The 26,970-nt window shown below is 42.3% G+C and overlaps 3 protein-coding genes across 7 annotated transcripts in view; 1 reads left to right on the forward strand and 2 right to left on the reverse strand.

The window, feature by feature from the left end:
• Nucleotides 1–21,778, reverse strand: part of IRAK4 (interleukin 1 receptor associated kinase 4) — a 49,604-nt gene extending 27,826 nt beyond the window's left edge. The window contains exons 1-3 of one of the 3 annotated variants that reach the window (XM_055141608.1): nucleotides 21,648–21,776; nucleotides 15,992–16,197; nucleotides 9,867–10,036 (exon numbers count right to left, since the gene is read on the reverse strand). In XM_055141608.1, the coding sequence (XP_054997583.1) occupies nucleotides 9,867–10,027 (161 nt within the window). In that variant the 5' untranslated portion in view covers nucleotides 10,028–10,036; nucleotides 15,992–16,197; nucleotides 21,648–21,776. Of the gene's footprint in view, nucleotides 1–9,866; nucleotides 10,037–15,991; nucleotides 16,201–21,647 lie in introns of all 3 variants that reach the window. The other 2 variants (XM_055141607.1, XM_004617053.2) reach the window with 2 other exon arrangements.
• On the reverse strand, nucleotides 6,711–9,989 carry LOC101547262 (RNA-binding protein EWS-like). The gene is given in 3 exon segments (XM_055141605.1): nucleotides 6,711–7,539; nucleotides 7,541–9,030; nucleotides 9,867–9,989. Coding segments are annotated over 2 exon segments (1,884 nt in total). The 5' UTR covers nucleotides 8,759–9,030; nucleotides 9,867–9,989; the 3' UTR covers nucleotides 6,711–6,873.
• Nucleotides 21,779–22,151: 373 nt separating the features above from the next.
• PUS7L (pseudouridine synthase 7 like) overlaps nucleotides 22,152–26,970 on the forward strand; it is a 52,937-nt gene continuing 48,118 nt past the window's right edge. Inside the window, exons 1-2 of one of the 3 annotated variants that reach the window (XM_055141602.1) lie at nucleotides 22,321–22,803; nucleotides 23,353–23,482. The gene's annotated coding sequence lies outside the window, so the exon portion shown is untranslated. Of the gene's footprint in view, nucleotides 22,285–22,320; nucleotides 22,804–23,352; nucleotides 23,483–26,970 lie in introns of those variants that run through there. The other 2 variants (XM_004617065.2, XM_055141603.1) reach the window with 2 other exon arrangements.

Consider the following 26,970-nt stretch of genomic DNA (forward strand, 5'->3'; position numbering starts at 1 on the left):
AACAAACAAATAACCAATCCTAGAAATTTTGACAGATGTAACAATACTACATTGAACAGATATTTCTCTGTGGTCACAGTAGCATTAGTTACAATAACCAAGATATGGAAAAATCTAACTTCCCATCAGTAGCTGCACAAAAAAGTAACAGTATACACATTCAGTTAAATGTTATTCTATTAAAAAATGAAATTATGCCTTTTAAAACAAATGGAAGTAAAATACAATGATCACATGTGGAATATAAATAACTTATAAACAACCAGACAAGGAATAACAAAACTAACTCCTATACTCGGGGAAAACTAGCTGTTATTAATAGGGAGAATGAAGTGATAGTATGGAAGAATGAGAATAAAGGTGCTCTGAAGGGTACCAGAACTTAGGTCGTGGATGTGATATGATTTATACACATATACAGGTATAAAGTTATACCTGTGAAAAGTTCATAAAATTAGTAACCAATGATAAATAAAAGCAAATTAAAAATTGAGGATTAAACAAAAAAAGTCTGATATACTTTTTTCCTCCAAAATTTTAGAAATTCTAAAACCTAAAAAAAATTTGAAAAAAAACCCACACCAAACCCTTCATCTAGATTTACCAATTGACTAATAGGTAATATTCAATTTTAAAATTATTTAATTTTAGGGTATTTTATTTTTTGCCACATTCAGGGGGCACTCAGGGACTATTCCAGGTTCTATTCAGGGGTCACTCGTGCTGGTGCTCAGAGGACCATATACAGTGCCAGTGATAAGACTGGAGTATGTCATATATCAGGAAAGTGTGATCTTTTCATTATTTACTTTTTTTTTTCTTTTTGGGTCACACCCAGCGATGCTCAGGGGTTACTCCTGGCTTTGCACTCAGGAATTACTCCTGGCGGTGCTTGGGGGACCATATGGGATGCCGGGGATCGAACCCAGGTCGGCCGCGTGCAAGACAAACGCCCTACCCGCTGTGCTATTGCTCCGGCCCCTCATTATTTACTTTTAAAATTTATATAGTTTAGGTTACATGTTTACAATAGTGTTAACATTTATCATTTTGATGTAGAGTTGCCTCACTTCCCCACCACCAAAGGGTGCAAGACTCCATAACTGCATTTACACTACTTCCAGTTCACCTCATTATCGTCCCCCCAACCAACTCAGCTCCTAATTTAGTATTCTTATTTCTGTAATCAAAAACGAAGGTCTTTTTAAAATGATATTGTCTAGGGGTTGCAGCGATAGCACAGCGGGTAGGGTGTTTGCCTTGCACGCGGCCGACTCAGGTACCATTCTCAGCATCCCATACGGTCCCCTGAGCACCGCCAGGAGTAATTCCTGAGTGCAGAGCCAGGAGTAAATGTTTATCACCAGGTGTGACAAAAAAATAAATAAATAAAAGCAAAAAAAAATACGGTCTATTTTTCTATATGCTATAAATGAGATCACCTGATATTTATCCTACTTCCTCTGCTTTATTTCACTCAAAAGATACTCTCCAGTTTCATCCAAGGTGCAGTGAGTCCCCTGGTTCCACTCTTTTCTTTCAAATGCACTGAATTTCATTATATGTAATACACACATATACACAAGTGTGTGTATATATGTATATACACACATATACACATATGTGTGTGTATATATATATATATATGTAATCACAATTTCTATATCAATTACCTGAATTACCTGTCACTGGACTTTTTTTTTTTTGCTTTTTGGGTCACACCTGGCGATGCACAGGGGTTACTCCTGGCTCTGCACTCAGGAATTACCTCTGGCGGTGCTCAGGGGACCATATGGGATGCTGGGATTCGAACCCGGGTTGGCCGCGTGCAAGGCAAACGCCCTACCCGCTGTGCTATCACTCCAGCCCCACTTTTTTTTTTTTTTTTAAATTCTGGCTACTGAACTAAGTGCTGCAATGAAAACAGATGTGCATTTATCTTTTCAAATTAACCTTTTTGTGTTTGGAAGGTAGGTGACAAAGTGGAATTGCTGGGTTATGTGGGAAAGTTACTCTTATATTTTTTAAATACATCCCTGCCAATATGATTATTTTCAGTCTGATATTTGTCATTCTCAACATTGTGAGATAAAACTTGTTTTGATTTGCATTTCCCTAACAAATGCCAGTGATGACTTTTTCATATACCTAGTGACTGTATGTTTTTATGAAATTGTTCATCTCCTCTTCCCATTTTTTGGTGGGTTTACTGATTTTTTTGCTAAAATTTCTGAATTTTAAAAATATATTTTGGATATTATCTCTACCCGGGCTGGAGCGATAGCATAGTGGGTAGGGAGTTTGCCTTGCATGGGACCGACCGGGTTCGGTTCCTCTGCCCCTTTCAGAGAGCCCAGCAAGCTACTGAGAGTATTGAGCCCACGTGGTAGAGCCTGGCAAATTACCCATGGTGTATTCAATATGCCAAACACAGTAACAACAAGTCTCACAATGGAGATGTTACTGGTGCCCGCTTGAGCAAATCGATGAGCAACGGGATGACAGTGACAGACAGTGATCTCTTTACCCAATATATTATATACAAATACCTTCTTTGATTTTATAGGATTTTTATTTTAGCTCATTTCCATTGTCATGTGAAGCTTTCTAAATTATTTTGGTTATTTTTGTTATCCTCATCAATATAATAGAAAATCAGGAAATTCTGAATCCAGATCCTGGTGAGCTCTGCTTATGTTCTCCTCAATGCACTTTATGAATTCTGGTTTTATCTATTTTTAATTAGCTTTTGTACATAGTATGAGTGTGAGATATGGATCTAATTTTTTAGCCTATCTTTATTTCAGTAGCACATTGTTTTGATTACTATAGTTTCATAGTACAATTTAGTCAGGAAATGTGCTACTGCCCTTTTTTTCTCAGGATGACAGAATATTTAGGGAGTTTTATGAGTAAATACAAGTTTTAGTAGCAATTGTTCTTGATTCTTGAGGAATGTCATGAGAATTTTGATGGGAGCTGCAGTGAATTTGTGTAATGCTTTGGGTCACTGTCATTGTCATCCCGTTGCTCATCGATTTGTTCGAGCGGGCACCATTAATGTCTCTCTTGTGAGACTTATTGTTACTACTTTTGGCATAGCCAATATGCCACGGGTAGCTTCCCAGGCTCTGCCGTGTGGGCGCAATACTCTCGGTAGCTTGCCAGGCTCTCTGAGAGGTGCGGAAGAATCGAACGTGGGTCGGCCGTGTGAAAGGAATGCTTTGGGTAGGATGAACATTTTGAAAGTATTAATTCTTCCAATTCATGAATATGGAACTTTTTTTTCATTTATAGTGCCTTTCAAAACGGCAGATTTTATTTTTTTCTTTTTGGGTCACACCTGGCGATGCACAGGGCTTACTCCTGGCTTTGCACTCAGGAACTACTCCTGGCGGTGCTCAGGGGACCATATGGGATGCTGGGAATCAAACCTGGGTTGGCCGCGTGCAAGGCAAATGCCCTACCCGCTGTGCTATCTCTCCAGCCCTGGCATACGGTTTTAATATATGTCTTTTACATCATTTGTACTACCTGAGCATAATTTTTTTGGATACTATAAGTTTCATTTTTGAGTTCTTTCTCTTCTAGCTTTTGCATACAGAAATGCAACAGACTTCTATTTATGGACTGTGGAGGCTGCTACTTTGTTGTACTGGCTTACTATTTCTAAAAGTTTTCTAAGTGGAAACTTTAAAGTCTTCCACTTATATTTTCATGTCATCTGCAGATAGTGATAGTTTAATTTCCTCTGATTTATTTTTCTGGCATGACTACTGCAGTAAGGACTTCCCAGACTATCTAGTGTTAGCCACAGTGGCCATCTCTGTCTTATGCCTGATCTTAGAGGGAAGGCTTTCGGCTTTCTGGCAATGATGTTGGCTATGGGTTTGTTTTAAACGGGTGTTATTACCATTAGGACACATGTTATAACAGTGGTGGATGTTACAGTTTTGATCTTAACAGTTACTTCACATTTATACCAAAGTGGCCAAGGCCCTTGTGTTACCCAGCCCTTCCTATCCCCCGCTATCCACCCCATCTTCCTCGACAGTCTCTTTTCTATAACCTGGGGCCAAGGATTTTCCCACATTGATAACTTCCATTACCTTATCAAGCCATTCTAAAATAGTAATAACAAAAAACTATCTTTAAGATGGCTTATTTTTAAGATGGTTTTCAAGATTCAAGCTTAAATTTCTTTCTAGTAACTTCAGTTGCTCATTCTTAGAGAGGTAATATTTCTTGAAAGAGATAATGCATGAACAAAGATTTTAGGATTTTTTTGTTGTTGGGCCACACCCAGTGATTACTCCTGGTTCTGCACTCAGGAATTACTCGGGGAAATGATTGGTGGCCCATATGGAATGTTGGAGACAGAACCTGGGTTGGGTTGGCCGCATCAAGGCCAACTACACTCTATCCACTATACTATTGATCCGGCCCCAAGATTTTAGATTCTTTACTAATAATAAAATCACATAAAAATCTTTCTTATTTTTTTATATTTCTCTTCTTTTCTTTTTTTTCTTTGCTTTTGAGCCCCATCCAGCAGTGTTGAGAGATTACTCCTGCTTTTGTGCGCAGGGACCACTCCTGTGGAGGCTTATGGGACCATCTGGGGTGCTGATGACCGAAACCAAGTTACACTGTACTATTTCTCAAGCCCTCTTACTGCTAAAGATTTATCTTTATATGAATTTAGACTGCAATTAGTTAATAAAATCTGTACTTACATTTTATCCTAAATCAAACATAGGATTAGAGAGGAAGAATAGAAAATATATGAAGATAGAATTTAAAATTCTAACTGAAGACAAAGAATTCATATATGTATAATTCACAATCAACTTTAAAATATCAATGTAAAGAATTCAAAAAAATAATGTAAATGTGCATTAGATATTCATATGCTTAAGAGGCTTCACATGTATCACCTGTAGTCCTGTTGATTTTCAATTTGCTCGAGCGGGCACGAGTAACGTCTCCATTTGTCCCTGTCACGTGCTAGTGCAGCCCAATGATATCTGCTTGCTCCAGGCACAGGAAGAGCCTCAAATCGTTCATTCAGGGACTTGACAAAGAAATCTGACCATCTAGTTGGTGGGTGGCCACGACATCTTTTGACGTCCGGTGTAATCCAGTTGGTAACAGCTCTAGCCCAGCGGTCGTCTCTGAATCACACTACATGACCGCCAATCTGATTTTTGATGCCTTGGCAAACGAGACAGCATCCCTGATTTTTGACCATCGATGGAGGTCAGAACTCCAGATTCCTTTTCTCACTTGAGTGAGACATGATATTCCCAGCAAAGCTCTTTCGATTCCTCTTTGGGATACCCTAATAGCATTCTCATCCTGTTTGCGTAGGGCCCAGGTCTCTGAGGCATATGTTAGTGCAGGAAGAATGGTGGAATCGAAAAGATGTGCCCGGAGTTGGAGGTTCTTCATCCTCTTAACCACTTCTTCGACGCTCTTGAATGCATTCCATGCTGCTCTCTTCCTCCTGCACAGTTCTGACACCAAGTCATTCCTCATGCTGATTTCTCGACCCCAGTACACATAGCTGCTACATTCGGAGATGTTCGTTCAATTGAGAGCAAATGGAGCTTCAGGACCAGTTCGTTTTTCATGAACATCGTCTCGTTGAGACTCAGCTGCAATCCGACCTTTCCACACTCGGGGTCGAAGTCGGCAAGCATTTGTGCCACTTGGCTAATGTTTGGTGTTATGAGAACGATGTCATCAGCAAATCGGAGGTGGTGTAATTGCCGACCGTCTATCTTCACTCCCATTCCTTCCCATTCCAGTCATCGCATGATGTTCTCTAGGGTGGCACTGAAGAGTTTTGGTGAAATAGTATCACCCTGCCGCACCCCTCTCTTTACATCAATGATCACTTCCTTGTAGAATGGTGAGATCCTGGTGGTGAATCCACAATACAGCTCGAGGAGGATTTTGATATACTGAGTTTGAACGCTCTGTTTGGCCAGGGCTTCAATAACCGCCTCAGTCTCAACGGAATCAAAGGCCTTCTTTAAGTTGATGAACGTTAGACAGAGCGGCATCTTGAACTCTCGAGAAACTTCAGTGAGTTTGGTCACTGTTTGGATATGGTCTATCGTGCTGAATCCCCTTTGAAACCCGGCTTGCTCGCATGGTTGTCCTTCGTCTAGAGTGAGAAAGCCACAGACGCCTGTCTTCGGAAACTCTCGAGCTCATTCGTCAACGTGGTTTGGCGCGAGCCTCAGGCAACCACAAGCTAATGTCCAAGCTCACAAAGCAGTGTAGAGATGCGATAAAGGAAGACCTCAAAGAGAGAAGAGCAGCAGTGTTTGCTAGTGCAGCAGAAGCCGGGAAAAGTATTCACAACGCTCGCCTGTCCTTCGCTAACTACAAGACCAAGATGACTGCCCTCCGACGTCCCAATGGATCTATCACATCCTCCAGAAAGGCAATGGAGAGGATTATTCACGACTTATACCCAGATCTTTTTTTTTTTTGACTGTTTATAAACATTTGGAATTTTATTTTTTTTTTTAAAAAGAAAAGAAAACATCACAACCATGAACATTGTTATAGTTAGAGGCCCTCTTGGTTCTCCACAATGATACTGCGCATGCTCACAAAGGGCTCCCATTGTTTAGTCTTAGTTAAACAACCATCTTTTAAAAGGAAAAAAAAAGACCTCAGCACACTACCATTTAACTTGTTTTAATGTTTCTTCACAAATGGTAAAAAATACTAATGTACAGACAAGGAATAATCATAATGTTGCAGCCAATATTATAAATATAGAATTATAAATTTAAAACATTTTCTGGTTTAAAAAATAAATCTGGTAGTCAATGCAGCTCTTCAGGGTCTCTGCATCTAGTAGGGCTGGTCTCTGCGTTCCTGACGGTGCTCGTCATTATCCATTTTTCCAGGGCCTCCACAGCCACCTCTTCTTCCTCCCATCTGTTCCATCAAAGGCCCAGGGGGTCCCCCAGGGCCACCTCGTCTGCCTCCACCAAAGCCACCTCGAAAGCCACCTCTGTCTCCTCCACGACCACCTTTGAACATTCCTCCAGGACCCTCATGGTCCATGAGGCCACCTCTTCCTCCCCGCATACCGCCAGGGCCACCTCTGCCCCGGTCACCAGCCGGAGGTGGGAAGGGTGGCGGGAGAAAACCTTCAGGCTTTGGGGCTTTACACTGGTTGCATTCTGTTCTCCAGGCAAAGTTCTGGTTTCCACATCCCGGATTGGGGCGCTGCCAGTCTCCAGCTGGATGTTGGACATTTTCTCCTCCTAATGGGTTCCCTTGGGAACCCCCAGTCCCTCTTGGGGGAAAGCCTCCCCAGTCTCCTCCTCGTCCTTCCATGCGACCCATGGGTCCCCCTGGACCTCCATGAAGTGGTGGTGGCATTCCACCTCGCATGTTCATTGGTGGCTTCTTCCGAGCAAGAGAAAGTTTGCTTCCTTGAAAATCTTTCCCATCAAACCACTCCACGGCAGCCTTTGCAGTTGGTGGGTCTTCATAGGACACTGTGGCATCCATCACCTTTGAGCTTTCCGGTTTCCTTGTCCAAGTAGATATGAATCATGGGTTGTCCAGTTCTTTTGTTCATTTTAACAACTCCACACTGCTTAAAGAAGTCTGCCAGATCATCTAAAGTCACATTGTCATTTAATCCTTGCACATAAATTGCACTGCTGTCAGAATCTTCATGTGGATCTATAGGTGGGCCTAGATCAAGATCTGGTCCTTCATCCATGGGTCCACCAAGCTTATTGAAGCCACCTCGCTCTCCAGCGCTGACCATTCCACTGTGTCCTCCTCCCCGCCCACCTCTGCTCATGCCTCCATGATCAAATCCCCCTCTTCCCCTGCCCCAGTTATCAGGGCCACTCATGCTCCGGTTCTCTCCTGGTCTGGAAAATCCTCCAGACTCCTGTCCATAAACACCCATGCTACTGGGGAGGTCCTGTCGGAATGAACTCTGCTGCCAGTAGCTGCTGCTCTTTTGGCTATATTGACTTGGAGCCTGGCTGTAGGATCCAGTTTGGCGGGGGTAACTAGTGGGCGGCTGTTGCCCATAGTTACTTTGTTGACCATAGCTGCTCGGCTGCCCATAGGTGTTCTGCTGAGAATAACTGCTCTGATCGTAACTAGTCAACTGTGTAGAGGAATAGCTGGTAGGTGGATAGGACGGTGGTGCTGTCACTGGTTGCATGGGGTAGCTCCCAGGTACCTGGGGATAACTGTAGTTACTTTGTCCATATCCTAGGCTGGGTTGGCTGTAACCCCCTGTGCTAGACTGAGGTCTACTAGTCTCAGTGGGATTGTTACCGTCCTATGGACTTGTAGGCGTGGTGGTTGCTGGCTGCTGCCCATACGCTGGATAAGCAGGCTGAGTGCCATACGCAGACTGAGCTGCATAGGTGGCCTGGGTGGTAGTGACTGTAGCAGTGGTGGTATCATAAGCACCAGTGCCATAACCCTGGACAGGCTGACTGTATGCCTGGGGGGCAGTCGGAGTAGTATAACCAGTGGGAGGCTGTCCATAAGAAGTTGCATAGGCGGTCTGCCCATAGGCTGCAGTGGTCTGCGCCCGGGTATAGCTGACATCAGTGGGCTGTCTGTAAGTTCCATAACTCTGTTGCCCATAAGCCTGGCTGGTCTGTGCATATCCTTGAGTGGGCTGGGCGGTGTAAGCACTGTAGCCCTGCTGGGCTGCAGCTTGGCTGTAGGTACTGTAATCCATGGACGCCATTTTCTCTCCTTCCCTCTCGTTCTCTCAATGTCCGTCTCCCTCTCTTGCTTTCTGTCTATTTGGATCTTTTTGACAGCCATGTCCACCTGCCCACATATCAAATTCCGCAGGATGGATGTGTCGTTCCCAACGTTCTCCCTTCTGAAATCCAACACGCCATTTCGCTGGTAAAGATGGGAAAAGCACCTGGTCCAGACAAGGTCAGACCCGAACGCCTGAAGAATCTGCTGCCAGTACTCATCAATACACTGGCCCGACTCTTCACACGCTACCTGTATGAATGCAAAGTTCCGTCTCAGTGGAAAAACCAGTAGGACCATTCTGTTGTACAAGAAGGGAGACATCCACAACATTGGCAACTATCGCCCAATCTGCCTGCTGTCTGTTGTCTACAAGTTGTTCACTCGTGTCATCCTGAATAGAATAGGCAGAACTAAGAGGCTTAAGCTCCAGAACTTTACTAGATATTCTTTTTTTTTCTTTCTTTTTTGGGTCACACTCAGTGATGCTCAGGGGTTACTCCTGGCCCTGCACTCAGGAATCACTCCTGGCAGTGCTCAGAAGATGATATGGAATGCCGGGGATCGAACCTGGATTGGCTGCGTGCAGGGCAAACGCCTTACCCACTGTACTATCGCTCCAGCCCTGATATTCTTAAAATATTCTTATACTGCTTCAATCTGGAAATGAGAAGCAGAGTAAACTACATTGGTTATCAAAATAGAGAACTAGAGTAAGAGTCAGAATCCTAAATAGCCTATTTGTAAGATCACAATATTATCCGACCTGCTCATAGAGTAGAGCAAAAATTATTTGTGGGTTTGGGCCCACAAATGGCAACGTTTGGGTGTTATTCCTGGCTATGCACTCAGGAATTACTCTGGGTGGTGCTCTGGGAGACATAGGGATGCTGTGATTGAACCCCATTTGGTCACATGCAAGGTAACACCCTACCTTCTGTACACTCTCTCCAGCCCCATATTTTAAAGAAATAAGATAATTTATTAACAATCTCAACTGGAGAGAGGCCTTACTTTATGAGCTGCTACACTAAACTTTATCATTTACAGACTATGATGTAACAATTTAAAAAGAAAAAAGGTATTACCTTATGTGAAACTGATTGTATCTATCATCACCAGACGGTTTTTTAATAGCTACTGCTAACTTTTTCCATCCTTCTTGAGGATCAATAAAATCTGCTAGTTTCCTAATTAATCCAACATTCAGGCAGCGCACATATGTTGACGGCGTTATAGGTTTGCTCATCTTCAATTCCTAAAATGGAAAATATGGAAAATTCTCATTAAAATTTTACAGTAATGTTTACATGGTATTTGGAAGCTTATAAATCATACTATGTTCCAATGTGTGATAAGGCAACCTGTTATATAAAGAAACACTTCAAGGTCAATTAGTTCATATCCTAGTAAGAAATTTAATCTATCTTAAAGTTTTGATGAGGTAAACACAAGGAAATGAAAAAAAAATCCAATTTAAATTTGTCTTTTTTCAAAAAAAATTTTTTTTGGTGTGTGCTATGCCTGACAGTGCTCCTGGTGGTAATGAGGGTCCCATGTGGTGCCAGATGCCATATTCGGGTCTCCTGCATGAAGACCATGCGCTCCACCCCTCTGATCCACCTCCCAGTCAGATCCGCTATTGTTCTTATTGTTATGTGCTCATTTTCTACCTATAATAACAAATGCAAAATTTAGTGACAACACTGATATATTTTGAGAGAACTATATATAGGAGCAAAAATGTTTTGAAAATGCATGTTTACCTTGCATGTGATCAATTCAGGTTCAATCCCTGGCACCACATATGGACCCCTGAGGACCACTAGGGGGTTCCCTAAGTACTGCTGGCCGTGGCTCCAAAACCACTCCAGCACACAAAAAGAAGATATAATCTACCAATTTTTCTACAATCTACCAATCTACCAATTTTTCTACAATCACTGTACTTTCTAACCCCTCCACATTTTGGGGACTAATAAATTTCCTATGATGAAGAAGAAATTGAGATGTTTTACATGGAACTTGAGAGGTTCTATAAAGAAGACCACACTTTCTACAAGGTCATTGTTGGTGATTTTAATGCCAAGATAGGACTGAGAAGGTCACCTGAAGAACTCCACATTGGGACCCATGGCCTAGAATGGAACGTTCAGGGTGAGAAACTGTCTGAGTTCATCATGTCGACCAAGACCATGCATGGTAACTCACAGTTCCAGAAGGCCAAATCAAAACATTGGGCATGGGAGTCTCCCAGTGGATAGTTCCACAATGAAATTTTACCACATCATATTCAATCAAAGGTTCTGCCTGACCGATGTCACTGTTGTCCCAAAATTCCAAATGGGATTGGACCACTTCATGCAAAATTCTCCTTCAGAGCAGGGAGAAAGGTCTGCAAAGTTTAAGTTTAAGAAGGGAACTCCCAGGATGACCACCAACTGGGAGCTCTTTAGCACTGTTTCGGGAACGTGGGAATATGCCGTCCTTGACAACATTGACAAGGAATACGATTGACTGGTTCAGCACCTCCATGACTGTTGAAGAATGCCGAGAGTGGGCAAGCCACAAACAGACGCCTGTCTTTGGAAACTCTCGAGCTCATTCGTCAATGTGGTTTGACGTGAGCCTCAAGCAACCACAAGCTAATGTCCAAGCTCACAAAGCTGTGCAGAGAAGTGATAAAGGAAGACCTCAAAGAGAGAAGAGCAGCAGTGTTGGCTGATGTGGCAGAAGCCGGGAAAAGTATTCACAATGCTAGCTTGTCCTTCGCCAATTACAAGACCAAGATGACTTTCCTCCAATGTTCTGATGGATCTATCACATTTTCCATAAAGGCAATGGAGAGGATTATTCACGACTTCTACTGAGATCTCTTTGACAGCCATGTCCACCTGCCCACACACCAAATTCCTCAGGATGGATATGTCATTCCCAACGTCCTCCCTTCCAAAATCTGACATGCCATTTCTTTGGTAAAGATGTGTACAGCACATGATCCAAACAAGGTCAGACCTGAACACCTGAAGAATCTGCTGCCAGTACTCATCAATACACTGGCTCGGCTCTTCACATGCTACCTGTCTGAATGCAAGGTTCCGTCCCAGTGGAAAACCAGCAGGACCGTCTGTTGTACAAGGGAGACATCCACAACATTGGCAACTATCACCCAATCTGCCTGTTGTCTGTCGTCCACAAGTTGTTCACTCGTGTCATCCTGAATAGAATAGGCAGAACACTAGATGAAGGACAACCATGCGAGCAAGCCAGGTTCCTAAAAGGATTCAGCATGATCGACCATATCCACACAGTGACCAAACTCATTGAAGTTTCGAGAGAGTTCAAGATGCTGCTGTCTAACATTTATCGTCTTAAAGAAGGCCAAATAATGAAGGCAAAAACACTCGTCATTTTTCAAGTAGTCTCCTGTAAGTCTATTGTTCCCCCTTTTTAGTGAATCACCATGATAGTTACAAACTTGGTCATGACTGAGTTTCAGTCATACAATGTTCCAACACCTGCCCATTCAGCAGTGCATGCAAATTTCCTACCACCAATGTCCGGTTTCCCTCCCCACCACTCCAGCCTGCCTCTATGGCAGACACTTTTCTTCTCTGCGTCATACAGAAATTCAATTTCAATTCAAATTCTATTCCTTAAAAAAGGAATAGCCATATTGTTTCCCAAAAGGCTGAACCAGTTGGCATTCCCACCAACAATGAATGTGAATCCCTTTCTGCCTGCATCTGCACCAGCACTGGTTGCTCTTGTTCTTTTTTGATGTGTGCCAGTCTCTGTGGTGTGAGATGGTATCTCATTGTTGCTTTGATTTACAGCTCCCTGATTAGAAATATTTTCATGTGCTGTTTGGCCATTTGTATTTTTCCTCTGAGGAAGTGTCTGTTCATTTCTTCTCTCCACTTTTTGATGGGGTTGGATTTTTTTTTTTTGTAAAGTTCTACCAGTGCTCTATATATCTTTTATATTAACCCCTTATTAAATGGGTGTCAGATAATTCTTCCCATATTGTGGGCTCTCTTTGTATTCCAGTAATTGTTTCCTTTGAGGTATGGAAACTTCTTAGTTCAATTATATACCATTTGTTTATATTTACTTCCACTTGCTTGTTCCACAGTGGTGTTTCATCCTTAAAGATATCTTTAACTTTGATGTCATGGAGAGTTCTGTGTACATTCTCTTCTATGTACCTCATGGATTCAAGTCTGATATTGAAGTCATTAACCCATTTTGACTTTTGTGCACAGTGTAAGAAAGAGGTCTGAGTTTACTTTTTTGTATGTAGCTGTCCAGTTTTTCCCAGCACCACTTATTGAAGCTTTCTTTGCTACATATGAAATGAAAATATAAATGCATTTTCTTGCTTCTTTATCGAAGATTAACTGATTATATACCACTGAAGATTAACTGATTATATACCTGATGTTCTGTCTTGGAACCAACTCTATTAGTCTGAGGGTCTGTCTTTATTCCAATACCATGCCGATTTAATTAGAACTGCTTTACAGTTCAGTTTGAAGTTGGGGAAGGTGAAGCCTCCCATCTTCTTTTATCCAAGTACTGCTTTAGTTTTAGTTTTAAAAGAAATCTGATATATTTCTTTTAAAATGTCATGGGTATCCTAGTAGTACTGCACTGAATCTGTATAATGCTGTCGGGAGTATTGTCATTTTGTGGTTTTCTTTGTATAGGTCTTGTATCTCTTAGACTGACTGAGGTACTTGATTTTCTGAGGCACAATTGTGAGCAGAATTTTTTAAAGAGTATCTCTTTTTTCCTCTTCCACTATTTGTAATTGGATAGCCATGATTTTGGTGTACTGATTTTGTAATCTGCCAATCTACCACACACATCTATTGTTTCCAAGAGCTTTTTGTAGTCTTTAGGATTTTCTAAGTATAGTATCATGTCACTTGTGAATAGTGAGAGTGAGAGCTTGACTTCTTCCTTTCCTATATGGATGCCCTTGATGTCTTTTTCTTGCCTAGGCAAGTACTTCCAGTACTATATTAAATAGAGGTGTCAAGAGTGGGCAACCTTATCTTGTGCCTGATTTTAGAGGGAAGGCCTTTAGTTTTCCCCCACTGAGAATACTATTTGCTGTGGGCTTGTGGTTTTGACTATATTAAGGATAGTTCCTTTAACTCCCATATAGTTGAGGTGCTCTCTTTGTATCTATTGATATGATCATATGAGCTTTTTTAAAAAAACTTGATATGGTATATTATTGAAACTATTTTTATTTTAAAAGTACAAGTTTTCATGTGGAAAAAAATTCATAAATCATAAAAGAATAAAAAGCAAAAAGTAACCCTATAGTCTATGCATCTAGCAAGTAATGTCTTTGGTATTCTTTGACAACTACAGCCAGGTGTTATTTACTTTCAATTTTTCAATCTAATTATCCTTCAGTATTACAAAATTTGTTTACTTATTGAAAGATGTTCCAAGCAGTGTACAGGAGGTTCAAAGTCCCACCAGCAATTCTTGATAAGGGTTGAAGGATACTGTGCCACTTGGACCCTCTGCTGCTGAAGATACCTGGGTCACTCTGGTGATGCAGGGGCCACTAGGGTGACACCAAGTGATGCCTGGGTAAGCAAATTATGTTTGGACTCAAACCTGGTGGGAAGTATGTTAAGCCTGTACCCTAACTACTGCATTATCTTGTGAGCCCTGCAGAATGTGTATATAATCCTATATTTAGCTGTTTACTTTAAAAACATTTGTCTCCCTTCATCATCGTCCCATTGATCGTCGAGTTTCCTGAGCGGTCTCAGTAACGTCTCCATTCATCCTAGCCCTGAGATTTTAGAAGCCTCTCTCTACTCATCCTTCCCAACGATGCCACACTGGAGGTTCTTTCAGGGTCAGGGGAATGAAACCCAGCTTGTCTCCCTTATTAAATTACAAATACTACAAGGTCTCTAAGACTATAAACATAAACTTAGAGACTATGGTCATTTTAATCACTATCTATACCTAGTGATTAGCACACTGTAGTTACTGATGTTTTAAAGATTCAGAATAAACAAGTTTCTTACCCAGTATTGTGCTAGGTGACATACATTTTAGATAGTTCTCACAAGAACTAAGGCAGTTTACCATCTCTGTTTTACAAACACAGTATGCGAAAGACCTAAGATCTGAAAGCATAACAGACTCCAATATTTATGCTATGTATCTACTTCTATCACTAACCGCATTGTTTACTGTGTGTGGTTTTTTTATTTTTAGATTTAAAAAAAACCTCATTTCTGGGCCAGAGAGATAGCCCAACAGGCTAAAGCAGAAGGCTCCAGTTTGATCCCCCACAACTGCAGGGTCTCCTGAGCACCAAACCAGAAATAGTCCTTGAGAACTGGTGACTGTGCTTTCCTATTTCCCCACCGTGCCTGGCAAAAAAACTGCCAATAATTTTCCTCGATTCATTCAGACACTCAACACAAATGTATGTCAGACTTTATATTAAGTGATGGGAGCTCGAGAGTAAATTGTTGTTTTTAATCTTCTCTACAGAGAAGGATACAAATGAGTGATGAAAAATTATAAGAAGTGTTATAAAATCAAGAGAAGGAGTGGCAAGAAGAGATAGTTTGGAGTAGACATATCATGGCAAACTGATGGGTGGAGACTAGAAGGACGAAGGAAAAGGCATGAAAAATCCCAAAAGAAATTCCAAGTATAGGGAATAAGATAGGAAAGCAAATATTCAGGCAAGGACTTTGCTAAGGTTATATAGTATAAAATACCCTAAGATGAATGCCATTAGGTATTAAGAGATATGATTGGGAGAATTGAGCAGGGTCGAATTTTGTGCCTAATATGCTGTCAAAGAGTTTAAGCTACACTAAAATTACAGAAGAGGTCCAGTGGCACGGTTCAAATGATTAATATGCAAGCTTATGCTTTGTGTGCCAAGATGCAAGGGTTTGATTACTGGGACTGGATGGTCCCCTGAGCACTAGGGAGTGATCTCTCCTCCCTGCCAAGCATAGTCCCTGAGCACTGATGAGTAAGGCCCAAGACACAAAGTTACAGAAGACTTATTTAAGACTTCTAAAGAAAAAAATTATTATATTTTACTTGGCTAATAAGTTTTCTTTGGATTGAAAAAAAATCCAAGGAATGGGTCCAGGAAATTGTACTGTGGTTGGAAATAGTACTGTGGTTAAATCACACATCTAACATGTACCTAATCTGGTTCAATTCCTGGCACCACATAGTCCTTTGAGCATCTCCGGGTGTAGTTCTGGAGACCCCCAGGCACTGCAAGTGTGATCCTGAGGCCCCCATCCCTGGAACTGGAAGGTCTGAGCAGCATCATCAGATCCTGGGACCCCTTGCATTCAGTCGCTGGACTGTTTGGCTGTGCAATTCACTGGCAGGGCCTCCTGAGCACTGCTTGGAAGGCAAAAAAAAAAAAAAATTAATTCCAAGTTTGAAAACTCTGAAACATTCTAGGTAAGCAGAAATAAATTTTTTTAAAAAGTATAGCATGAAGGCCAAAACAAATAAAAAGAAATTTAATCCTACAAAGTTTTTGCTTACATCAGTTATAGCTACTATAACATTTATTATTAGAAACTGGCATTGAGAAATTTTGAAATTATGTATTAATTCATTAAAATAATCAATGTACAATAATCAATGTACAAGTTAGCATACATTTAAAAAATTGTTTCCAAAAGAGTGACAACTCTAACTTTTTCAAAATTCATTTAACTTAATAGAAAACAGCTGATTCTGATATTTGCATCCGCATGGAATTTGATGCTCTATGTTGTTTTTGTTGACATATAGAATCCAACTTCATAGAAATATGTAAGTGGAAAAGGAAAGAGTATTATAATAGCCTCTTCACAAAGTAGTTACACATTATACTTCTTGGGAACAAAAGAGAGAGTACAGTGTGTAGATGGTACCCATACTGGGTATTTGCAAATTTGCCATGCCTACATCTAATCTGGGTTCAATCCAGGGTACCAAGTTTGTTCCCCCACTAGTAAACCCTGAGCACCGCTGGGTGTGGCCTAAAAACAAACAAAAAATGAACTGTAATGTATTAAAATCTATTGTACTCTTTTTTGGGGGGCGGGGGGGGTGGGTATCCAATGGTGCTCAGGAATAACTCCTAGCAGTGCTGGGGGGAAGACATGCAGTGCCAGGGATTGAACAAAGGCTGCTCATTGGCCATGTGCAAAGCGAGTGCCTTACTCTGTGCTCTCTCCAGTCCTCTATTATACTCTGAATGAATTTTCCCAGTACGATTTTATTCTTACCAACCTCGAGAGGCTGGGGTATTGCAGCCATAGTCTGAGATTTAAGGTTTAAGACTTATGTTTAGCTAAAGATAAAGAAGTAAGAATGAAGAATATAAAAAAGTCAGAATGAATAGAATAACAGGTGAAGAAGGAGTCAGCCTCATCTTTATCTAAAAACGAGGAAGCACAAATTTGAATAGAGATATACTGTAAGGGAGGATTGCCACCTGTTAAGACAGTAGGCAAAACAAAATCCCAAGTGCCTTGAGGATCACCTGAAAGACACTTACTGTTTTTTCAAGTCCAATGCAAAACGCAGAAAGCATTCTTGGCTTTCCTGGACAGCCATCTTTTATGTTCCAAACTATAGACTAGCCATTTGGGTACTTTTATTGCATTTTGCTGGTTCATGTATCTACTTTCTCTTCTAAAAACTGTGCTTCCTTGGGCAGGAATCCCTATGAATTTTGCAGTTACTCCTTCAAATTATTTCATTACTTATTTATATTTTTCTTCACAGTAAGACATACAAAGTGATTGACAGCTGTTAAAGAGAGTCTTGCTATTCTTGCTTCTGGGTAGCACCTCAAAAGCTAGAACTAAGATGAGGAAAATTTAGAATAGAAACTATCTATCCTATATCCTATGACTAGTGTAAATTCTGTGCCCTCCTGCAGCCAGAATTCTAGGTGAAGTGATTGACAACAATGAATGCCAGAAGGAGTCTTCAGACAACTCTGTACGTATATGACTATTTTGGAAATTCTAAAGACCTAAACACATCTGGAGAGATAATACAGTATGTAAAGTACTTGTCTTGCACACAGCGATCTGGGTTCAATTCCTGCTACCACACGTGGTTCCCTAAGCCCCACCGGAAGTGATCCCTAGCAAAGAACTGGGAGTAAACCCTGAGTACCACTGGGTGAATCCTGCCAAATTTATAAATACTTAAGCATAAAATGTTACTTTAGACATAAATTCTGGTATCACCTCCAACTAATATTTGGGAGAACATACACCAAAAAGTTAATTGTGGCTGTCTCTTTATCTATTTTTGGTCCATACCTAAAAACAGTGTTATATTTTTAGGTCATCATAAAATAATATTGAGGGGCTACTCCTAGCTTGATATTCTTGGGAATTTTCCCAGCGATGTTTTGGGATTAAACCCAGGGCTCCTGTATGCAAAGCATGTGCTCCAGCTCTTTCATTTATCTAACTCATGTGGTTGTCTCTTGATGGCTATTTTTATAGCGTATCTATTTTCTTTTCTGCCATTTTAATAATGAAAATAAATTATTTTTAGGGGCCAGGGAGATAGCACAGTGGGTACAGCACTTGCCTTGTATGTGGCCTACCTGGGGATGAATCCCTGGCCCATATGGTTCCCGGAACCAGTCAAGAGTGATCCCTGAGGGGCTGGAACGATAGCACAATGGGTAGGGCGTTTGCCTTGCACGCGGGTCGAACTGGGTTCGATTCCCAGCATCCCATATAGTCCCCTGAGCACTGCCAGGGGTGATTCCTGAGTGCAGAGCCAGGAGTAAACCCTGTGCATTGCCAGGTGTGGCCCAAAAAGAAAAAATTAAAAAAAAAAAAAAAGAGTAATCCTTGAGCACAGAGCCGGGGTCATTCCTGGTCATACTGGGGACAAAATATGAGATACCTGGGATCAAACTGCAGCCAGCCCCACGCAGGGACAGCGCCTCAACTCCTGTATTATCTCTCCTGGTTCTATTTTAATAGGAAAGTCACAAGCATATTACACATATTCAATGCAAGTTCTGAAGAAATTTTAATGCCTGTTTTTAAGAATGTAGAAATGAAACATCTAAATAGTCAAGTAATTCTTATAAGAAAGAAGAAAAAAAAACAGATGGGAGGCCCTGTAGTACTAAAAACAGTCTGGAATTGAAATAAAAAGAAAAATTCAAAACAATGAAATAGAAGTAAGAATCCAGAAATAGGCCCTCATGTCTACAGATACCTAATTTAAGGCAAAGGAATGAAGAACATAAAATGGGGGTGAAAAGACTAACACACTGTGCTGGGAAAACTGGGTAGCCTCATGAAAAGGAATGAAACTGAATCACCATCACAGTATGTGCTAGGTTAAATCAAAATGGAATGAACTGCTAAATCTAAATCCATAAAATATATTGAAAACATAGGTAAAATACTCAGTGTAACTGTCCTGTGAATGAGCTCCATTGTCAAGGAAAATAAAAATTAACAAATGGGCATAAGTCAAACTGAAAAGTTTTGTGCTGTGAAAGAAGCTATCATTAAAATGAAGATATATTCTATGGCAAGGGAGAAAATATTCACACATCGTAGTTTTGACAAATGGTGAACATCATCCATATCCAAGATCTAGAAAACATTCATGAATCTAGTAACAAAAAAGAAAACAACTCAACAAAAAATGGAGGGATGGAGAGATAGTGCAAGAGTTAAACACTTGTTTAACTTCTGGTATATGCTAGGTGTGTATGTGTATGTGTATATATGTGTGTGTGTGTGTGTGTGTGTATATATATATATATATATGTATATATATATATACACACAGCACCAAAGGTATCCCAAGTACCACCAGTAGTGATATTTGAGTACAGAGTCAACACTAAGCCAAGAGCACTGAGAAGTTTGGCCCAGGATCCAAAAACAAAAAGCAAACCCCAAACAAAACAACAACAAAAAATGGAAAAGTTGAATTCTTCTAAGAAGACATACAAACGGCCAGCAGGCACATAAAAAGTGCATATTACCAGTAATTTTAGAGAAATGTGAATCAAAACTATGAAATATCACTTCACACCAGTAAGTATGAAAAACAGGATGGAAATTTCTGAAAAAACTTGACATTCCACTCCAAAGAACACAAATTCCACAGCAGTTTTGCTCCTAAGAACAAAACCCACACTCAACACAAAAACACTAATCCCCCAGAAAAAAAAATAAGAACACCTATATTCACTGCAGCCTTATATTTCAACATCCTTGATATGAAAATAACCCAAGTCCCCAAAGACAGATGAGTGGATAAAAAGCTGTGGATATACATACACACAATGGAATAGTATTCAGCTATCTCATCCTACAGTTTAAATATTCCTGCAAATTCCTGAGCTTTTCTGAGACTGGGGAGCTCACAACTTCTCCAAACCATAAGTTCTAACACAGACCTTGGGTTCACAGGAGGCTGAGGCAACTGGGCAATACTTGGACATATGGTAAAATACATAGCCCAAAAGATTATAAATAGTCCTCAACAGTCAATGAGGTAATAAATACGTTAATCTCATCATAGCAATACAAACAGCTCTAAATTAACAAGACATCCCTGGGAAACAAATGCAAATTCTCTGATAACCTTGCTAAGTAACAAAAAGACCCATTTTACCTATTCAAGACCCCACCAAAGGAGTCATACTTTCTTGGTTCTGTACTAAGTTCCTCCCCTGCTAAGGAGTTTCTGTTCTACTTACATTCCAATAAACTTCTATTTCTTAACACTCAGAGTATGAGCATCTTTATTACTCAATATTGTCATTCTTGAAAATAACAAGGAACCCAAGAGCTGTGGATGAACACAGGGTCGCAGCTTCTGCTAGGGAGGAGAGAGTCCTTTAGACCAGGTGGCACTTTGGTGGTGGGTGGTATAGTAACACTGCATCCCTAAACGGAGAAATATTTGAACCCTTGTAAACAAACTTTCACTGTCATATCACTGTCATCCTGTTGTCATCGATTTGCTCCAGCGGGCACCAGTAAGGTCTCCATTGTGAGACTCGTTGTTACTGGTTTTGGCATATCGAGTACCCCATGGGTAGCTTGCTAGGCTCCGCCGTGCGGGTTTTCGGAGAGGGGCAGAGGAGTCGAGCCTGGGTCTGCTGCGTGCAAGGCAAACGCCCTACCCTCTGTGCGATCTGCTATCGCTGCTATTAAATTTAATTATGAATTTATGGAGGTAAACAAACTTTACCTCCATAAATTCATAATTAAAAAATGTAAGTAAAACACATCAGTTAAAGCCAGTGTCAACTGATTAGAAGTGTGAAGGAATGAGAAAGCCAGCCACTGGCACATCGGCAAGAAGTCTCTGGCAAAAGGGCAAGAAAAGGTCGGAAATGCACCGACTGAAAAACAAGATGGGAAGGAGAGATCAGAAGAAGCCGGAGAGGGCGTCCGCGGTGGGCGTGTTTGCGTGACGTGAGACGACGGCAGGAGGGTTCAGACACTCAGTGCAGGGTAGGAAGCGAGGCCGCGGCTGTGGATGCTGGCTCCGGCGGAGAGGCAGGCGGGCACCCGAGAGCTCCCCAATCAGGCCGGCGGGGCGTGCCCAGGCAGGATCCCGGAGAGCCCGTCAGCGAGGAAGGGGGACGACGTGAGCTCCTGAGGAAGCGGGAGGCTGGGCCTCCCCAGCACGGAACCCGACTCCTGACACGCACCGCGAGGGCGCCGAGCACGGAAGGCGCGAGCTCGACGCTGAGGCCCTGGAGGCGTGTGTGGAGACACACCAGGAAGTGCCTCCGAGGCCTCCCGCGGCCCGGCCACCGGCTCCGCTCGGCGCAGACTTACCTGCGCGGCCTGCGTCGCCGCGGCTCAGGAAGGCGGGGAGCAGGAGGAACGCCCTCCTCGGGCGCCCGGCAGGCTTCACGCGCGGGGCGGCGCCGAGTCCGCCCGCCTCCCTCCTAGAAACTCGGGCTTTCGTCGCGTTCTCTGAGCCCTGCGGGGAGCCTCGGTGGGCCGGGGAGGGCGGGGGCCGCCTCTCCGCTCCGTTTTTCCTTAGGTCTGACAGGACTTGGAACTCTAGGGACGCGCCGCAGCTCGGGCGAACGTTCTGCTCGCGCGACGCCGCACTTCCCGCTCAGACTCTTTCGAAACAGCCCTAGGGGAGGGGCCCCGGGCGGGCGGGGGGCGTCCGAGACCCCGCCAAGGAGGCGGAGCAGGGCGAAGCGCGACGCACGCTCCCGGACTCCAGCGGGGACTGGCGAGAGGGGCGTGGCCTGGCGAGAGGGGCGGGGCCGAGGCAGATACGCCCCCGCCTCTTCGCGACGGCGGGCGGGCCCAAGCCGTGAGCGATTCACGGGCTCGCTGTCGGGGCTTTAGGAGGGCACCTGCCCCTTTAATTGTGACTCTGTCGGTGGCGAGCGACATGAAGGCTTCCGGTCGTGCGTGCGACGGAGGGCGGAGCTAACCTGCTTCTGCCTCCGAGGTAAGGAGGGTCTCCTGATGGCGGTCGGCGCGGAGCTCGGTCTCGGCCGCTGGGAACCGGGCCCGGGACTAGTCGGTCCCTCCGCGTGAGGGTGGCTCGGGAGGGAGGCGGGAGAAGGAGGTTCCTGCTTCTCTGGAACCTCAGGCTCTCCGCCACCCAGAGTCTTCTTGACCCTCGTGGCGTCCTGACGCGCACAGCTCCTGTTTTGTACTCGTTTTTATTTTTATTTCTGTTTGGGGGCGCTGTTTGCTTTTTGCTGGGGGGCCACGTCCTCCTGGGTGACTCCTGGCTCTGCCCTCAGGAACTGTGCCTGGCGGTGCCCTCGGAGCTGTGCCTGGCGGTGCAACCTTTAGGGGATGCAGAAGACCCCAGCAGGGTTTGCTGCGTGCCAGTCGCCCTATTCGCTTCGCTGCCCCTCGGGCCCGGCATTAGTTCATTTATTTAGCAGTAACGGATGGTTGTGCTGATATGTGCTTGACACTTCCTTAAGTGTGAGATGCTCTGCAGTGCGTAGGGCAGGTGAGCTTTTTCTCTCTATAGCCAACATTCTACTTGGATATTTAAAACCGGTAGTGAGGAAAGTTAGAAATACTACGCAGGAAATTAGTTCGAAAGAGTGACTCGCTTGTTCCTTTATTGATTGACTGATTGATTGGCTTTTTGGGTCACACCTGGCGATGCACAGAGGTCACTCCTGACTCTGCACTTAGGAATTACTCCTGGCGGTGCTCAGGGAACCATATGGGATGCTGGGAATCGAACCTGGGTTGGTCGCATGCAAGGCAAAGGCTCTCCCCGCTGTGCTATCACTCCAGCCCCATTGCTTATTCCTTTAAATTGGGTTTCCTCAGCCCTTTTCTGACTGAACCGCTTCTGACTTTTTTTTTTTATTTGAACAGTACACCTGCCAGTTCACCCCTTAGTTTTTTCACCCAAGGGCAGTTAGAAATATTCTGGGTTCTTTCAGGGGGCCTATATTGCCCCGGGTTGAAAAACCTACCTTAGATTATTACTGAAGGGAAGATCTCTGTGAAGTTGTGACTGGGAAAAGAACAACTTATATCGCAGGAACAGTTTAAAGCACAGATGAACTGGAAAAGGATACTGAAGCTGCAATGTGATGGGGAAAGATTAGAAGATAAATTTGGACAAAAGAGTTCAAAATCTTAGAAGTTGGTCTGGAGAAACAGTACAGGAGGTAAGGCTTTTGCCTTGGTTATGGCCAGTCTTGGTTCAGTACCTAGCACTGCATTTGTTTCCTTGGATACCACCAGAAATAACCTCAGAACACAGAGTCAGGGGCAAGCGCTGAGCACTGCTGGGTGTGACTCCAAAAGCAACAACAAAATACAAAATGAAACAAAAACTTATCGAACAGAATCTTAGAAATCTTTGAACACCAGTCATTTGGGTTTATTATAAACATGATTATAGGTAGGCAGAGTGGTAATACTATGTGTAGAGCACTTGCTTGCAGGCAGTTATCTTGGGTTTGAGCCTGGGTATTTTATTTGGTCCACCAGGCCCACCAGCAGAGATCTCTGACACAGCAGAAGAAAGCAGTGATCGTCATTGGATATGGCTTCTCCCCAAACAAAAATAAATAAAATTTTAAACTTGATTAAAATCTTTTAAATAGAGCTGCAGTAGGATTTAATTTATCTTTTAGATGATTGTTCTGACTATTGTGTGGGAATATATTTTGTGGAAAGGGATTAAAGACTTTAAGATTAGAGGTATATAAACAGATGAGAGACACTGTATAATGTAGAGAAAACATATAAGAATTGAATAGATACCTGGAAAGAGAAGTGATGAAAGGATAGTAGAGTGACTTATAGAGAAAATGCTGATGCATTTTTTTAATGAGGAGAACTTCAAGGGTATGACTGGCTGTGAATTCAAAATGTGGGTGTGTGACTTGTGTACATTGGCTGAGAACTGCCTCCCAGCAGGGAAACAAAGAGACAGGGACCACAGATTGAGGGTGAAAATGGCCTGCTGTTAGCATGCTGTAAAACATCTGAAGGGTTTTGAGGTATAGGACTGCAGACAGATGTGATAGATCATTAACAGAGGTAAAGCTTTTTTGGGAGGTAGTTCTTGGGATTAACTCAGGAAGACACTGTCTTCCTGGGACATCTGTGTTGCTTTTCTCTTTCCCTTTAGTTGTACATATTAAACAACTGAGTTTTCTTCTTAGTAATACTTGGAGTTATATGGATACACATTGAAAGAGATACAGGTTCCAAAACTTAGTTCTCTGGGTTCTAAGGGCAAGGCTGCTGGACTTCTACCTTAAATCCTAGACCACGTCCTGAGGGTGGTTCACCTTATCTTTCCCCATGGGGTCTTTCTCTTAAATCACAACAGCCTGCATCAAGACTGTGCCTTTCTGCTTCCTAGATTGTCCCATTTCATTGCCAGGGTAGCTTTGCCACTCGCCCCATGTCCATCCCAGCCCCACAGTGGGAACTCCCTCTGTGGGATGTTAGGAACTATACCAACTGAAACCCACGTCAAGCAGTTATGACAGATGCCCAGGAGTAGATGTATTTCAGAGTCAGTCAACTCCCAAATATCAGGAGCATAGCATTAATGTTATTTCTGTGTTTAAGCAAAGAACATTGTTCGATAGAAAAATATGAAAAGTTTTCATAGGAAAATAGGAGAAAGCGTAATTCACTACAAATCAAATTCCAGAATCACCAGAACTTTTGACTTCTAAGTAACTAAGACTGACTTAGGGAATGTAACAATGAGAGGTAAAGCACAAAGGAAAGCTTAGAGATAAACACAGGGAATTAGGGGTGCTGGTAAGAGCACTGTAAGCTTCTCTAGGGGGAGTAAAAGGGGCAGCTCACTGATGAAGCCTACAATACTTAGGATTAATGTCCAACAGCTGGCCATGTTTATGGATGATTAAGATGAAATGGAGGAGGAAAGTCGTGGGTGATACAGATGAACTGAGAGACCATGATGTAAAGTGGATGTCCATATGGCTGGTGATGGAAATGCTGAATAGGAAGATGCTGAGCAGGTAGTTGAGTACTCACCCAGTGAAGTATATAGAGACCAGAAAGAATGACAACAACAACAACAAAAAGAAAGAAAGAATGACAACAGGTGGCAGAGTCTAATGGCATATGCTTCAAAGGAACTAGGGTTTAGGGAAGTAGAGAAAGAAATTTGGGAAGAGTTATAGCACAGCTAGAGAATATTTATAACCACCCGCTCTGAGGTGGAGGTGAAGGAAAATAGCCTTCACTTGAGAAGACTACAGGAACAATAAAGAGAAATGTAAGTTTCAATTAAAAGAAGAAAAGGAAGAAATCATAGGATCTAAAAATATCAAACATGGACAGTGGAAAGGGTGTTTTCAGATTGGTTCAGATAAGTAGGAATTACAGAGTGGAAGGGAAATACTAATGATGATAAATTACCTACAGAGCGTGGTTAAAATTGAGTAGTAAAACACCCTGGATAAGTTCTCTTATTGTTGCTCCATTTGATATGATGGCTCTAAGTTGTGTGAAGAGTGATGAAGTATGTAAGAACTATTTTCTTGTTTACTGCCCTTTAATGTCAGTGTTACCGAATTTTTTTTCTGAGTAATCCCCCCAAATTTATTTCTGCAGAAGTCTGTTTCTGTCTTTTCAAGAAGGCTTAAGATCTGGGATTGATTTCAGCATACCTTGAAACGGTCAAATTGCAAATTAGTATTGGAATTTATTTATCCATTTGGACTATTTCTTACTGTCTTTTCCTCATTCCTATCTCTTAACTCCTTGTATATAAAAGGGCCAGGGAGGTAGTAAGGTGGGTGTGGTCTGAAAACCAAAACCAACATCCCCTTCCCCTCAAATCTTTCCTCATCTATAAAAATACTGTTGATGGTGGGGCTTGAGCAATAGCACAGCGGGTAGGGTGTTTGCCTTGCATACAGCCAACCCGGGTTCAAATCTCAGCACCCCGAGCACTGCCAGGAGTAATTTCTTAGTGCACGAGCCAGGAGTAACCCCTGTGCATCGCCGAGTGTGACCCAAAAAGAAAAAAAAATACTGTTGGTGGGAATGCCAACTGGTCCAGCCTTTTTGGAAAACAAATGGACTTTTCTCAAAAAACTAGAAATTGAGCTCCCATTTGACCCAGCAATACCACTTTTGGGATACCAATATACTTTGGGGCCCCAAAACACAGCAGAAACAACATCTGCACTCCTATGTTCATTGCAGCACTATTCAACATAGCCAGAATCTGGAAACAACCTGAGTGCCCAAGAACAGATGAATGGATAAAGAAACTATGATACATCTACACAATGTAATACTATGCAGTTAAGAAAAATGCAGTGTTAAAATTGGCCTATATATGGATGGACATGGAGAGTATCATGCTGAGTGAAATGAGTCAGAAAGAAAGGGGCAGATATAAAATGACTACATTCATTTGTGGTATATAAAAATATATATATTTATCTACTATATATATGTGTGTATATATATATATATATATATATATAGTAGAAGATTAATATCCATGGCCAGGGAAAACGGGTTAGGAGGACTGGTCCGTGGTTGGGACTAACCACAAGTGTGTGTGGGGCTGAGGGTAGATAATATAGAGAAGAGACCAGTATGACAATAATAGCTGAGAATGGTCACACTAGACAAGATCTGAGGATTA

The sequence above is a fragment of the Sorex araneus genome, chromosome 6 (assembly GCF_027595985.1).
Source record: "Sorex araneus isolate mSorAra2 chromosome 6, mSorAra2.pri, whole genome shotgun sequence".
Taxonomy (NCBI): Eukaryota; Metazoa; Chordata; class Mammalia; order Eulipotyphla; family Soricidae; genus Sorex; species Sorex araneus.